The 16,867-nt window shown below is 40.5% G+C and overlaps 2 protein-coding genes across 2 annotated transcripts in view; one reads left to right on the top strand and one right to left on the bottom strand.

The window, feature by feature from the left end:
• Positions 1–423: 423 nt before the first annotated feature.
• Positions 424–15,184, top strand: grm6b (glutamate receptor, metabotropic 6b). The gene is made up of 11 exons (XM_035662718.1): positions 424–830; positions 2,019–2,611; positions 6,573–6,789; positions 7,890–8,025; positions 8,188–8,342; positions 8,665–8,805; positions 8,904–9,104; positions 9,863–10,002; positions 11,040–11,663; positions 11,742–12,053; positions 14,080–15,184. The coding sequence occupies exons 2-11, from the start codon at positions 2,075–2,077 to the stop codon at positions 14,311–14,313; spliced, it is 2,697 nt and encodes an 898-aa protein (XP_035518611.1). The 5' UTR covers positions 424–830; positions 2,019–2,074; the 3' UTR covers positions 14,314–15,184.
• Positions 15,185–15,738: 554 nt separating this feature from the next.
• The window catches only part of traip (TRAF-interacting protein), a 4,781-nt gene continuing 3,652 nt past the window's right edge, over positions 15,739–16,867 (bottom strand). Inside the window, exon 16 of the mRNA XM_035662719.1 lies at positions 15,739–16,352. Coding sequence (XP_035518612.1) covers positions 16,245–16,352 — 108 coding nt within the window. The 3' untranslated portion in view covers positions 15,739–16,244. The remainder of the gene's footprint in view (positions 16,353–16,867) is intronic.

Below are 16,867 nucleotides of genomic sequence, written 5' to 3'. Positions count from 1 at the left end.
GAACTGCAAACTGATCCGGGGGCTGCTTTTCCCATGAGCATCAACTCAAATCAATAATAAATCTAATCCAGCTGCATTCTGTGGTGCAGAAACCTATTTCATGCTCTGATATTCTCCACCATTGTGCCATTGTTGACAGGTGTGCGAAGAGAGTCAGTGTGTGTGTGCCATGTTAGTGTGTGTGTGAGAGAGTATGAATCAAATCGCTGCTCATCTAATCTCTCAAAGTGACAGAGTTCCATCATACTGGAGGGGGGGAGGGAGGCTTCTGCATTTGGTCCAGCTGTATGAAAAAAAAAAAGAAAAAAAGAAATGTGCTACTCCACCTAGTGCTTTCTTCACAGACGCCTGCATTATAATCCCAATCTGTGGCCATTAGTGCACTGAAAGAACGAGCAAGGAGAGGGTTCAACAGAGAGAGAGAGTGGGGAGGGGGGAGTGCCTGGACAGAGATGCACGCAGAGGAAAAAGAACGAGAGAGAGAGAGAGCTTTTAAGGGATTTGGCAGTGATTTGTAGAATCTCACTGCTGTAATGTTGCGCTTTTCCTCTACTTTTCTGCCATGATACTTTACCCTGAATCCTCAAAAGTCAGTGTTTTCATTTTGTCTTTCTAAATCACAACTACTTCTTTTTTAGACCATTGTTTTCAGTGTGTTGTGATTATTTTTGAGAGTGCACAGCGGCTGTCTGAGATGATAGAGGATTTACTTTTAGTGAGGAGAGGAGAGCCTCTAGGTATATAATCACATTTCGGACCGTGGATGGAGGCCTGTTTGGAAGAGCGCATGTGATGGATAAAATCAAGATTGGTCAATGAAGAATGGGCAGGTAAGTAGAGCCTTAGCATGAAGACATTTATCTTCTATTTCATTTCTTTTTAAGAGGGAAAATTGTCTGCAACAGTTGTGTTTTTCTGCGGATTCACGTTTTGCTTTTACTGATTTTGAGAATCTTTTCAACTAGTTTCCAAAAAACATCCAAAGATTTAGCATCATAAACATGGATTTAAGTATGAATTTAAGTATGTATTGCAATTTGAAAGCAAGTAAATTTGTAAGCATGCAAACTATTATTATTAAGGTTTAATACATATTAGACAATTGAATATAATGTAAGATTTTAACAAAATTAACCCAATAATAAATATTTTCTGTTGTCTGAATTCTGCCTGGAAACATTTAATATATTTATACTCTTAATAATTTATTTTTTACAGACTGTTTGTAGTTTGTTTACTGCAGATTTTATCAATAATCATGAAGCAGATCAAATTCACCTGCTCTAACTTTTGGAGCATGAAATGCTGTGAAGCTTCAGTTGATGTTTTCTGTTTTGCAAAATTCATAGTGTTTTCCATCATCTGCTTTCAGCTCTCTGTGATAAAAGCTTCCAATATTCACTCAGCGTCATCCTGCATGCTGACTATTTCCAGCTACAGCCTCCTTCAGGAGTACACAGTATCTTATAGTGTGTCTTTTGTTATATTTACTCAGTTTGCAGCAGAACAGAAGTAAAAAATGTCAGATATCTTCTGGTGAGCTCTCCGGTGTGTACATTTTGTCACCTGATAGGGGTATCATTTTAGCATTTTCCTCTTCAACAGCACATATCTGTTACCAGGTTTACGGTTACAAGGTCGTGTTGTGCATACATGCAATGTTCAAAAAAACCCAAATAACTGAAAGACTACAAACACTCCCAAGTCTCCAAGGATATCAAACCTGCAAAACGTGGAATAAAACTGTCAAAAACACATCAACAATTTTTCATTTTATGTTCTAACTATTTGATATTGCATGTTGTATTTAATATAAGACATAGCTTCACTGCAACAAACCAAACAAAAACAAATTATAAAGTGATGTGGTTAAACATTGTGGAAAAAATAACTAATTCATCCAGCTTTACTGAGGGGTAGACTTATTAAATTAGACATAAGTAGTAAAGTAGGTAAACATACTGTCACTGTAATGAGATGTTGATCAGACCTTAAAGCACCCCTCTGACTGCCCTCAGGTGTCACAGGTAGAGGGAGTGGCCTGGTGCTGTCAGTACCTCTGCTGGTCATCATCATGACAACAGAGTCCCGCTCATCCCATCAGTGCTGCTGGCTCGGTTCACCTTCTAGATACCAAACATGGCTTCAGCTGGTCTGGGTGCTGCTGGTGGGTATGAGCCCGGGCTCATGGGCCCAGCAGGGCACCCAGCCCCAGTCCATCAAAATTGAGGGCGACATCACCTTAGGTGGGCTGTTCCCTGTGCACTCTCGGGGCCCTGCTGGGGTGCCGTGCGGGGAGGTCAAGAGAGAAAAGGGGATCCATCGATTGGAGGCCATGCTGTACGCCTTGGACCAGATCAACAGCGACCCTGACCTGCTGCCTAACATCACTCTGGGGGCCAGGATCCTGGACACCTGCTCCAGAGACACCTACGCCCTTGAGCAGTCGCTCACCTTTGTCCAGGCCCTCATCCAGAAGGACAACTCAGATGTGCGATGCTCAAACGGAGAGCCTCCCATCATCCCCAAACCAGAGAGGGTGGTCGGGGTCATCGGGGCATCTGGCAGCTCTGTATCCATTATGGTGGCCAATGTGCTCAGACTGTTTTCGGTGAGTTTTCTTTCACTTCCTGTCTTCATTAAGAGCTAAAAGGGCGAAAACATTTGAGGCAGTTCCTCTTTTCAGTAAGCTGATGAGGTGAATCCAGGTGAAAGCCATTATCCCTTTGCGGATTTCTTTCTCTGAGGGGTGCCAAGATGATTAATGGGACAGGACACATTTAAAAAGTTGCACACGATTATGCTTTTCTCTATATTTGGTTTTTGTTAGAATTACTGGATACTTGGGGCATCCTGGTGGTTGTGGTTAAGATGTGTTCCACATAACAGCAACAGTTTGATTACAGCCAGGAACCAGGAATGTCATCACCTCCTCTCTCTCCCACTGTTTCTTGACTCTCTATTCTGTCATACTATGAAAATCGAGAGGCAGAAGTTTCATAAATCTTAAAATACACACACACACACATATTCTGGATACTGTCATTTTAAGGAATCACAAGCCCAAACAGAGTTAGTCAGTGACTTTCAAAGTAAGACTGAGCTGAGACTGTGCCAAAAAGTGTGCAACTGTCACAAATATGTCACTAAAACTTCATATTTTTGGTTTTGAACCGCTTTAATGTGACACACACATACACAGGTAATGTTAGGGCTCGAACCACAGTAGCTGAACTTTTACTTTATGTTTCACTGAACATACTTGTTCATGTTTGTAATATTAAATTAGCTCGCTAGTTAAGATGTACTGGGGCACACGGTCCACTCTTAGATGGTGAATCATTAAATTTTCATGGTTATTATTGTCGTCATTCTGCAGCATGAACATGGTTACATTTAGTTGCAGTTCAATTATAGATTTTACAAACCAGATTTAGAGTACTCCTGACATTTAATAACATCATCTCATGGGATGCTTAGATTGATAATATTGCAGGTATTACCTTATTGCTGCCGTACAGACATATTCAGCCCACATTTAACTTGATCTGATTGTGAAACGAGTCAGTTAAAATGATGAATTATTTGAATGAGTTTCTGTATTGATGGCACACTTCAAAGGATTTTGAATCCATTGTCATGGGTGGCCTCCGCAGGCTAATCCGTGTTATGTGTTCAGTGGACAGGTTTATTTATTTATTTTACAGACAATTGACCTTTGATAATTGATTACACTGCTTATAGCGATGATGGGACACTGAGTCTGTGTAAATCCTACATTATGCCATGTTCTCACCAACTTACTGACAGTCTGCCAGAAATCTAGAAATGTCTAAAAATAAACACTAGCCCGGGTTAAATTGGCCAAATTAGTTTGACATAAAAAAGAAGATTCTACTCGCCTGGATGCTTCTCGGTGAAGCATTCTTTATAGTGAGGATGCTGAGTTGAGAACCAAGGAGGGGTAGCTTGCATACAGGGCAGATGTTAACTACAGAATTATAGATCCCAACCTCCACTAAGCCCCTCTCAGCAGCTCAGGACCCTGGGCTGAAAATAGAGCATCAGGGCAGCGGGATGACATTGGTCATAGGATAACAGCGACTTGTAGTCGTGGCGGTGTGGAGTAGATTTAGCTAAATGGTGTGTTTCCACCTACTATCCATATGGGCTGCTCTCCGGACCTCGGGTGCTTCTAGACTGATGTTCACTATGCACAGAACATCTGCTCCCAGCCGGAGCAGGAGATGTTTCAGCGTCTACCATACATACTGTTATCATATTGGCTATTTGTTGCAAAAAGTGAAAACTTAAGGTCATTTTATATAATCAGTAGCCTATAATCTGCAATTCAGAAAGTGTGTATCATATCAGTTTGTATTTTAACTGTTCAGCTTGTTAAATAACAGTAGATCCAACAGTAGAGTCACCCAAACCTTTAAGAAATGACCATTTATAGTTGAAATGTTCAGTTTCAGATTAATAAATGAGTAGATCAACAGATTATTAACTGATTATTATTCAAGCTTTTTAAATTTGCAGCTTTTTTATCACTGTAAATGGAATATCTTTGGGTTTTTAACCATTGATCATTGATCTGAAAACATTACTTTAGTAACTACAATGGATTTTTCACTACTGTTGAATTTTACAGAACAACTAAAAGCTAAATAATTAATCAGTCCCTACAGGAAGTTACAATGTTACGATCACACCAGTCAACCAATCCCAGTGAATTCTGTGTGATCTTTACAAAAATTTGACCAGTAATAGAAGTTTCCTGCACAAAACGTTGAGCCATATGCCAAACTCAACTTCTAGTTGTGATGACGCAGACGTCTCACATTTACCCTGTACAGTATAATTATAAAATAATAATAATTGCAACTATTTTTTTTGTAATTTTCACTTTCTCACGCATTTAAAAACATTGCAACATGTAATGATGCGGTGAAACCAGACATTTTAGGCCGCAACAATATCCCCCAAAAAAGCCAACAAAATTCTGGAGGGACTAATTAGTCAAAAAATAATGTACACATTAACATGACAAAATAATTATTAGTTGTGGGCCTATTTATAATAATACGATTTGTTTAGTATCGTCCAATATTTCAATGCAGAATGTCCAAACTATTAACCAAAGCAACCGCAGACTGCAGTGAGCCTCAAGTCTGTTGCAAAGTGATCTAACTGAAATAAGTACAAAGAAAAACATTAAACATGTCCATTAAGTTTCAATTTTAGGTCACATTTTACACTTTGAATAAACATTTGCTCATTCCCCAATACACCATTCTTGATGATCATGACAATAAATGCATCACATAAATACATGCTCCTTATAACATCTGTAAGTGTACCTGCACACACTTCTGTCAGTCAGACCATTAAGTCAGGACTAAACCACAATCATTATTCTTTGGCTCGGATCCTGAAATATCCTGGACGGTTTCAATCATTACGATAGCGACGAGATTTCAGCAGTGATGGACTGTAAGTGGATCCTCATGTTAACTGATATGGTTCATTGATTTTAGTAAAAGTCACTAAGTGAATTGGTGCAGATGCTTCTGTGGGATTCATTTGGAGAGGATTACATGTTTTCTTGTTCATTACAAATTTGTATGCAAACAGTTGAATCACCTTGCTGACACCGACTTCTCTGGACACTGATGTCATCTGTCACTCAATGGCCGTGTCAAACATGATCATAAAAGCACTTTTTGTTATTTAAAGAAAGTTCACCCCTGGTTGAAGATGTGGTCTGTTACATGGAGACTGACCAGTAAATTTGATCTTGACGGGGTTCACACAGAGCAGCAAATTGAAGCTGCATGTGGCCATCAGAATTAAATATATTGTATGGCTTACAGCTGAGAAATGTTAGCCTTTTTCTAGTCTCTTGATCTCTGTCTCTCCCTCTGTGCTTAACGTAATTTGACTAAAACCCCTATAATCCACCCAGATAATCTGTGAAATGGTTCTCTCGGTCCTCTCTCCTTCTCCCTTCACTACCCCTTGTGTCTACCTTTCCCTCCTCGTCCCCTCCAGAGGGCCCAACGCTAAGCCACGCTGGGGGACTAGCATTAGCAGGGTCAGGGTTGAGACTGTCGACATAAACTGTGTCATTAAAGAAGTAGCACACCAGTAAATTAATCTTCTCATCTATTTTTCCCCAAACAAATGCTTTTACAGCTGTGGGTCCTACCATCTGTATTTCACTGTGACGTTATGTATCCTCAGCCCAGACCAGCTCTGGGCAGATCGCACTGTGAAGTTGTTTCAATTCTGAGAATTACTGAGAACACAGGCTGTTCAAGAGATGATAGTCCAATTTGGGGATTTTAATGGACTACAACTTGTCATTATTAATGTGGAAGGCCTCCATTTAGACTATGTTAAGGTTTTGTCTGTGAGTAAGTGGTGCATCATCCTCTGACACGGTTCACTGTCTCTTCCAGTCATTCTTTTTACCTTTGCTATCACATATTGGCCTAATAATCAGCGCTGCTCGTGTTTTCCACTTGACCCAACCTTTTCGTAACCACTGACCCATTCTTGTGTCTCAGATCCCACAGATCAGCTATGCCTCCACTGCCCCAGAGCTGAGCGACAACAGCCGCTATGAGTTCTTCTCCCGTGTGGTGCCTCCAGACTCCTACCAGGCTCAGGCCATGGTGGACATCGTCAAAGCCATGGGCTGGAACTACGTCTCCACGCTGGCCTCTGAGGGCAACTATGGAGAAAGCGGCGTCGATGCCTTCCTCCAGATATCCAGAGAAGCAGGTTGTGTGTCTGGCTGTATGAATGTGCATTCACGGCTGTGACAAAAAGGGATTAATCATCAAGCTGTGTTGTTAGCTTAACATAACTGTTCTCACTCATTAAAAGACTAAAGTAGGGAAAAAATCCTTTAATACACAAGAACTAAAAGGGCAAACAGAAGTCACCGTCTCATATGGGTTTAAAAGCTCTAATGATGTTACTAGAGTTCAGATTTCAAATTCAAAATCATACGCATACATAAATAATTGCCATTGCTGGACAGTGTACTGCTATACTAGCATACTAGTGACACAGTTGGTCCACCACTTTGGTCCAGACTTAAATATCTCAACAACTACTGGATTAATTGCCCTGAAATTTCGTAAATACATTCATGGTCCCCAGAGGATGTACAGTATGGTAATGACTTTTCCTCTAGTGCCACCATTGATGTGTGGTTTTGAGTTAAATACCCTGATAACTATTAGATGAATGGCCATGTAATTTGGTACAGACATGCATGTTTCCATTTATTTATTTAACTTCAGTTAACAATTGACTTTTCAGCTAGAGCCATCATCAGGTTATAATTTCATTTTGTCCAAAATTTTGGTTTATGACCAAATTCCTACCGTCACTCCCATCTGCTCAAGTTGTAGGCTACTTTAAGCCTTTAAGTTTATGCTGATAAGCACTAAATGTTAGCATGCTAACATGCTAAAAGATAGATAAGTTGGTCAACTTTCAACATTTAGTTATTTGGAAATGTTTCCTAGTTTCAATACTGACTTACATCTAATACTCTCACTAACAGGCTAACATGCTCACAATGACAATGCCGATACAGCATTACTGTACCATGCTGGTACATTGGTAATTTGTTTTTAAAGTATTTAGTCATCAACCATAGTATTAAAAAAAATGCAATTTTGACCTCATGGTGATGCTAGATTAAAATTAAGGATCACCATTTATCCTGAAGGGGAACATCCTTTTTGTAATCTGTAATTTACTTTTTGAGGTTTCAGAAGTATTATATACATAATTATTTCACTGTGCAATGAGGGGAGAAAACAGGGATGTACAGCAAAGCCAACATGTTTCCAATGTCTCTGATACAGGGGGGCTGTGTATCGCACAGTCCATAAAGATTCCCAGAGAGCCCAAACCAGGGGAATTTGAGAAGATCATCAAAAGACTGATGGAGACCTCTAATGCTCGCGGGGTCATTATCTTTGCCAACGAGGACGACATCAAGTGAGTCGAGCTCGGCTGCACGTTAGAGAAAGGGAATCAGCCTGATGATACAATGAGCACAGAAATACTGTTTCATATTTAACTGTCAAGTCTCCTGTATGATAATCACACAGAAGAGTAAAGTAGGAAGTGTGTGATGAAGTATCATTTGTCCTCTTTCAGACGGGTGTTGCAGACTGCCAAAAAGGCCAACCTGACAGGCCACTTCCTGTTTGTTGGCTCCGACAGTTGGGGGGCCAAAAACTCCCCCATTCAGGACTTGGAGGATGTGGCTGAGGGCGCTGTCACCATCTTACCAAAAAGAGCCTCTATTGATGGTGGGGCACATTTATTAAATCTCGAACCAACTGGATGCAATAGGCTATCTACAATAGCCTGCAACATGTGACGTTGATAGATGAGTCTAATACCAATGCAACAAATAAAGGAAATGAATGATGTTTGATAAGTCTGCTGGCAATATTACCGCCCTGTCACTGTCACTAAGATTGAGTCCTAGCTATATTATATTGTGCAGAAATTGGATTTTCTTTGCTGATTTTAGCACAGTATGATTTTTGATATGCTGATATCAATTTGAGCACTGTGGTTTCAAAGCATGCATGACAATTTCATAATCTGGTTTTTGAAACGTTTCAGGGTTCGATCAGTACTTCACTTCAAGATCTCTGGAAAACAACCGAAGAAACATCTGGTTTGCAGAATTCTGGGAGGACGACTTCAAGTGCAAACTAACCCGGCCTGGCATAAAGTATGAACTTGGTAGAAGAAAATGTACAGGTAAGCAGGCTACATATTTTTATTTATCACAGTTCTGTGTTTGTAAGCAGTTTTGTCTCTTCATCATTACCGCTTTTGATACTTCTGTCGTCTGTCAGGTGAGGAAAGAATCAGTCAAAACTCTCAGTACGAACAGGAGGGCAAGGTGCAGTTTGTAATCGATGCTGTGTACGCCATGGCCCACGCCTTACACAGCATGCACATAGACCTGTGTCCTGGCTACATGGGTGTCTGCGAGAAGATGGACCCTGTGGAAGGACGGATGCTCCTCCAATACATTCGCTCTGTCAACTTCAATGGTGAGCTTTTGACTTTCTATCTGTGTGTGTTTCTCATGCAATATTTAATTCTTTAGACTAGAGACTTAAAATTTTCATTTCTTTGATCAAACTAGACGTGAATCCATAAGTGATCCTTGCAAATCCGTCGCTCTCCATCACTGCAGAAGGTTTGAAAAGCAAAGCAAATTTAAAAAAAAGTAGAAGGGAGGTCAGCTTGAAGTCGTAAGCCTTGAGATGTTCTGCTAATGTACCTAGCTACAGAACACAGCACATTTCTTCAAAGCACGTCCCCTCCCTAGGGCTACCTCCTCGCTCTTCCCTATACACAACGCTCCCGCTTTTCATCCTCCCTTTCATAAAAAAACAGTTTGGAAAAAGGAAAAAAAAATAAAAAGTGTTCTATGAAAGCATCCTATTTACTGCTCTCCTCCTGGATGACCTTGGCTTGTATGGAAGATTTTCTGATTGAGCGCCTGCAGGGACCTGAGAGGAACATTCAATCACGTTAGGGCAACAGAGCAGAGTGCACTGAAAGACTGTACGCGTGGAGGAGAGCCTTCACTAAAGAGCATCCCGCACTCAGCTTTCACATGATTGCACAAGTCCGAAGAAAGCAAACACAAGCTGTATTCAACAGTGTGTGGGAGTTTTCTCCGCCACAAGAGATGTGGGTTCATGTCTTCAGCTTAGAGAGCTTGAATTCTTCATCCCATGTGACTCGCTTCTTTGCTTTTTTGATAGTGTACAGGTCATTAAAACCCTGTTCCCATCAACAGGCAGCGCAGGAACTGGAGTGATGTTCAATGAGAACGGAGATGCTCCTGGACGTTATGACATCTTCCAGTATCAACTGTCTAATGTCAGCAACCCTGGCTACAGGCTTATCGGCCAGTGGACAAACCACCTCCGACTCAATGTAAATATTCTTTTTTTTGGTCCATTTAAAGCACAACTTGAACTTCTTCTACTTCTAGCTTGACATTCTGAAAATACTGATACCACTTTCATCAGCAGCCAGTTAACTTAGCTTAGCATAAAGACTAGAAAGTGGGGAAAACGGCTAGCCTGGTGTTCCCAGAGGTAACAAAATCTGCTTACTAGCACCTCTACAGTTCAGTTCTTTTATGTTTAATCCGTAGGAAAAAAATCATGTAAAAATTTATTTTATGGGGTGTTTTGTGCCGGACTATTCCCTGGCCAGGTGCAGTACCTTCCTGGAAATAGCAAGAGCCAGGCTAGTGGATTCCTTGTTTCCTTGCCGTTATGCTGAGCTAACCAAACCAGCTCCTGGCTCTACCTACATAGTTAGTATACAGACATAACAGTAATATTCTCAGCTGACGTGCTGCAAGAAAACAAGTAAACACATTTTCCCCAAAAAACCCTAACCCTAACTATTGCCAATAAATTTATTTAATAATAAAGGTTCCTTATTCTCTTAGATTGTGGTTCCACTACAGCTGTGCAGACACTTTAATTAATCTTTTACATTGTGTTAACTCACACTACACATTTTAAAGGCCTTTTTGCACAGCTAGAACTGATTTTTATGTTCACACTGTATGGGTCAGTTGACCAGATGTTGGTTTTATCCATCGACAGTTCCAATAAAGTTGACTCAAACAAGACACTTACTTTACAATGTTCCTCAACACAAAGAGAGAAAGGCCGCATGATTCTACTATGAATGGAAAGTAAGAAGCATAAAAGAAATGTAAGGAGATGGCTGAGATAAGGACACAGGATATCTGACCATGGAACTGCTCAAACTGCAAGACAGCCAACCAACATTTCTGACCTGCCAGAAATCTAACTTAATTGTGCCAGAATTTAAAATCCAGCTTAATCTGAACAGTATCTGCACAGCTTAATGGCAGCAGTTTTTAGCCTTTTACAAAGACTGAGCCGGTATATTAAGTATAGTAAGACAATGTTTGTGTGTTTCTGCCCTAGTCGGAGGAGATGCAGTGGTCAGGTGGTGACCGTAAGATCCCTGAGTCAGTGTGCAGTTTCCCCTGCGAGTCCGGAGAGAGGAAAAAGATGGTGAAGGGCGTTCCCTGCTGCTGGCACTGCGAACTCTGCGATGGCTACCAGTACCTGCTGGATGAGTTCTCCTGCGACATGTGCCCCTTTGACATGAGGCCCTTAGAGAACCGCACAGGCTGCCGGCCCACGCCCATCATCAAGCTGGAGTGGAGCTCTCCCTGGGCCATCATCCCTGTCTTCCTGGCCATCCTGGGCATCCTGGCCACCTCCGGAGTTATTATCACCTTCATCCGCTTCAATGACACACCCATCGTTAGGGCCTCCGGCAGAGAGCTCAGCTATGTTTTACTGACGGGCATCTTCCTCATCTACCTCATCACCTTCCTCATGATAGCTGAGCCAAGCATCGCCGTGTGCGCCTTCCGCAGGCTGCTGCTGGGGCTCGGCATGTGCATCAGCTACTCCGCCATGCTCACCAAGACCAACCGGATCTACCGCATATTCGAACAGGGCAAGAAGTCGGTCACACCACCGAAATTCATCAGTCCCACCTCTCAGCTGATTATCACCTTTATACTTATCTCAGTGCAGGTATTAATGTAGATGCTTCCTTCACACAAATCACCATGACCCTCTGTAGCACTCTAACTAATGCTCCTTTCTCTGCAGGTACTTGCAGTGTTCATCTGGTTTGGCGTGATGCCCCCCCACACCATCATCGACTACGAGGAGCAGAAGCCCCCAAACCCAGAGTTCGCCCGCGGGGTCCTCAAGTGTGACATGTCCGACCTGTCCCTCATCTTGTGTCTGAGCTACAGTATCGTACTGATGATCACCTGCACTGTGTACGCCATCAAGAGCAGAGGAGTTCCTGAGACCTTCAACGAGGCCAAACCCATCGGCTTCACCATGTACACGACCTGCATCATCTGGCTGGCCTTTGTACCCATCTTCTTTGGCACAGCGCAGTCTACGGAGAAGGTTGGAACTTTTTCTTTTATATAATTGGCATTACTGGTTTCTTTTCCTGGGATTGGAGGTACTTGTACTTGAGTACTTTAATTTTATGTTGCTTTATTCTAATACTGCAGCAGATCATACAAAACATGACCTAATAAATACTTAAAGTATATTTTGTCTCTAACACATTTGTACACCTATACTTAAAAAACAAAACAAATGCAGGACCTTTTGTTGGATTTTTGGTGTGATATTGCTACTTTAATTTACAAATAGAATCAGTTAATTTTCATATTATTTTCCTAATATATCAACATATCAGAGATTGGTAAAAAAAAAAACCTGAGGTAATGTTTTGAAATTAATTGATTTATCCAACCAACAGTTCAAAATGCAAAGCCATCATATCATATAAGATAAAGAAGAGCAGTAAATACTCACATTTGAGAGGCTGGAAAGAGGTAATGTTTTTGCAGCATTATTTTTAAAAAGAAAATTAAAAGAGGGATTATTTTCTCTGTTTACATTTTTATTCACCAGTTGGTTCTTAATTTATTATATCTATATACTAATCTGTCAATTGATATCTTACTAAATTATTATAAAAAAATTATATAATATAATATAATATAATTATAAATTATAAAGTTACTCTATTAATTGAATATAACATTAATATCAGTATATTTATTTTGTTACAGTCCTTTGGGAGGCTCTTCACTGTAGGTACAATATATTAATGGAAGTTTTTAGTAACCTGGTGAATCAAAATTAATAAATGCAATACAGTTACAGTAACAGTAAATTAGTCCCTCAGATGTTCAAGTGTAATCTGAGTTTGTTGCCTGTCATCTCATATTTGCTTCCTGCTGTACTCACAGGACATCCTGCCTCCACTGTACTGAGAGTTTAATTTAGCTTGTGGGCTATTTCTGCCGTCACAAAGTACGAGACTGTTGGGGGAATATTTGAAAAACAGAGATACGCTTTGACTAATAGAGAACTGTATTATGAATCAGTCAGGCTGAAACAATTAAAGCCCGAGGTGCTTTCAAAGTCTTTTCACCTCCTCCGAATGGAAATGAAGTGAATTAAGAAAAGGGTGGGAGGGAGGGAAAGAAAGGAGGTCAGATGAGCTGAGGGACGGTGGGGACCCCTCGTCGACGAATTCAGCCATCCCATTCAATTAATCATCACTTGGAAAAATATCTAAATATAAACTTTAACTTTAGTCTGGCTCACTGAAATAGTGGCTGTTATCCTCCATCCATCATGTGTAAGAGCACGTGTAGGAGGAGGTGATTTACCTGCTTCATGTCTCTATTTACATATGGAAGAACCATGCACAGTTCCTGAGCCAGTCTCTGTGCTTGCCTCGGGCCAAGCACATGAATACAATCTACTTTGTGCTCATAAATCACCACAGCTTCTTTTAGAGATGGAGAGGTCACTGAGAGGAACCAATAAAAAGCATGATGGAGATGATAAAAGAAACTATACTGCATGGACATCACCCTGTGAGATACCAGGATGTGCTGCTGCTGAAGATAGTATACCATTTATTACTTATTTATGGCACAAATATATCTTATTTATGGCACATATGGCTTGATTTATTTATGACCTGTACAGTTTGCTTGAATAATGAGTTCATAATTTATCAGAGGCAGATCTCAGTGGAAGTCACTTCTCATTATTACTGTTGGATTCGCAATAAGAGGAAGAACAGTGAGGAGTAAACGTGGTCAAAGCCCATAAATAGAGCCTTCTTTCCTGACTACATATACCAGGTCATAAATCATTCATCAGAGGAAAAGAACTGCCTACTGTGCTTTGAGATGAAAATTTTAAAGACTGCATTGTGACAACCTATGAGATGACATATAGAGTATTTTCCTGAACATGTGCAAGCTGATATAATCCATTATTAACTGCACACTGATGGATACTCTAAGGATTCTGAGAAATGAGCAGAAATGAATCGATCATTTTCTCCATAACTGTGCGCGTATAGGGATCTTTCTGACCTGCCGTGTCTCTGTTGCAGATGTTCATTCAGACCACCACCCTGACAGTGTCCATGAGCCTGAGTGCAACCGTGTCCCTGGGCATGCTCTACATCCCCAAGGTCTACGTCATCATCTTCCACCCGGAGCAGAACGTCCAGAAGAGGAAGCGCAGCATCAAAGCCGTGGTGCAGGCAGTAACCACGCAACTGTCCCAGAAGTCCAACGACAAACAGAACGGAGAGTCCAAGATCGTGCCGGACAGATCACAGTAAAATAAATGAAACTGGGTCTATGTTTTCATCACTGTCACAAGCCCACACTGAGACAGCTGATAGAGAGTGAAAATCAGCATTTACTTTAGTTTTGTCTGGATTCTCTCCCCCCCTCCCCGGGCTGAAACGCCAGCAAAAACGTTCCTGGATGTTGTTTCTTCTCACACTTACTTAGATATCTCAGAGCTACTAAACCTGGAACGAAGCACAAAAAGGAACAGAAATGATCTTCCTTAAAATGGACAACAGAGAAGTGTACTGAATGAACTGCAACATTTAAGAGTATTCTTTTTGTAACAACATCCACATATACTTGAGAAGGAGGTGTCATTAGTTTTAACTTTCCCTGGGAAATGCTGTTTAGGAAAAAAAAAAGTTAAACTTAAATGGCGTCCTTTGTCCTACAGGAAAATGTCTATGTATGTGGAAATCCCATGAGGTCAATGAAGCGTTGTTTACTGGCTCCAAAAGCACTGCATGGATTGGATGTTTTGTGTGTCCATGAATGTTTTGAAACATTGTTTGTCTGGGGTGTTGTCACTTTTTCTTCTGATTGCACTGGAAGGAACTAACTTTTAAAATGCACCGCCATGTCCTGTTACTATTTCTAATACAATCCCCTGGGAAGGTATAATCAATCACATTACTATAACCACACACAGCAGAACCATTCAATGTCCAGTCACTAATGCAACAAAGCATTTTATTTAAATTAGTGTTATGTATGCAATTCTTACCATGGTACAAGGAGGTTTTCATTGTGGTAACTGTACATTTGTGAGTGCAAACAGGATACAAGGTGATTGTGAACCGGATATTTATGTTCAACCTGGTACTTTTACTCCAGAGTGGAAAACAATGTTTGGCATTTCCCCATATTGTTTGTCAAAATATCAAGTAATCTCGTCGAAGGCCAGCCTGTAAGGCAAAATGCCAGAATCATAGACAAGCTACTGTTACATTCATGCATGGGAACCTCATTAGAAAGCTTCACGTCATCAGTTGTATTTGATAGATTTTGTGCCATGATAAAGGTCCTCTATCACTACAAGTTCTCATTTCTGCAAACATTATTAGTCAATTAACACAAGTTAAGGGGAAAATTAACCACAGTCCCTTATTTGCGGTGTACTTTTTGTTGTTACTTGTTCACAACGTACAACTCAGGTTTTACGGATGGGCTTTTAAAATACTCTTTTTCTTCAGGATTTCCTTTTGTACAGCCTTTTCAATACAAATGAATTCAGCAGTCAGCACGTGCAGTGCATTTCACCTTACAGTTCAGGAGAGCTGCGAGATTCATGTCCTCATGTGAAAAAACGCTGGTTGTACTGCCCTCTGCAGGAGAGCGCACCTCAGTCAAATATTTGTGAATAAAAGTCACAGTCAAGAGGGAATTGTTTGTAGACCCCACACAAACCTTAATAAAAAAAAATATTGTTTATTATTTGAGTTGGTTTACATCTGACAGGACCATAAAACTAAAAATACCTACAGGATACCCACATGTAGGTGTTTAAGGAGACGGTTTTAAATTAAGTGTGAAAAATAACTGAGTATTTTTATGAACATAGAGAATAGTTGCAGCAGTGAATATCAGTGACATAATACAGAGCGCTAGATCCTCATATAAGTAAGTTTGTCTCACACTCACACTCACACACACAGATATAACAACAACAAGAGAAGGCTGATCTGTCCACAGACAATTTTGAGTCTTCACAAAAAAAAAAAAAAGTACAGCAGATTTGCTGAGCGTCATCGGGGAGGTTAGTTACTGCTTTTAAATTAAGTTCGTTCACAAAGTCCTGTTTGGTGCCGAGTGGCAGAACCGCTGCCAGGCTGGTTCTCTGTGCCAGACACAAACATGCTACTTCACACGCAGCATCCTGACCTTTGACCCCACATCTGGGGGAAGGAGAGGGCAGCATTTACTCGAGGAAGCTGTCCAGAGTCAGGCAAGTTGCAATCTTGGGTGGAGGCCTGGCTACCTTTTTCCTTTTGGCTTTCATCAGTGGGCGAATCTCTGATAAAGGAGACTGCAGTGGAGTACTTGGTTAAGGAATGATGCAGTTTACACATTGATGTTTATCTTCCATGATTATTCTCCAATACCTGAAAATATCCAAAACGAATATAAGTACGAACGAAGTACTTTTTATTATTATTATTATTATTATATAAAGCTGCATTCATTTTTGGCCAGTTGGGACAGTTTAAAACATAACATTAACATATTATCACTTTATAAAGTTGTAGGAAAATCAGATGTACAGGTCAAATATTTAAACTCTGTTTTATATATAACTGAAAATATCTGCCTTTTCATCTGTTTGTCTGCCATTTGGGTCTGGACAGGTCGCGTACAGTAGCTTTATCTGAGCTAATATAAAAAAATGTTTGTATAAAAAATATAAATGAGTGCAGCTTTACATCCTGTTAAATATCACACTGCCCCGTAAATAGGCTATATGGGCTAATAGTACTGATCCTATCTGAATGATCGATATTGGAGTGGATGAAGGCGTGTTTTAACTTTTGGGCTATACTGAGC

Source organism: Morone saxatilis, unplaced genomic scaffold (assembly GCF_004916995.1).
Source record: "Morone saxatilis isolate NCDOM2014 unplaced genomic scaffold, NCSU_SB_2.0 Contig18, whole genome shotgun sequence".
In the NCBI taxonomy this organism is placed as follows: domain Eukaryota; kingdom Metazoa; phylum Chordata; class Actinopteri; family Moronidae; genus Morone; species Morone saxatilis.
Note: the sequence above shows the minus strand (reverse complement) of the source record. Positions and strands in the feature narration are given on the sequence as shown.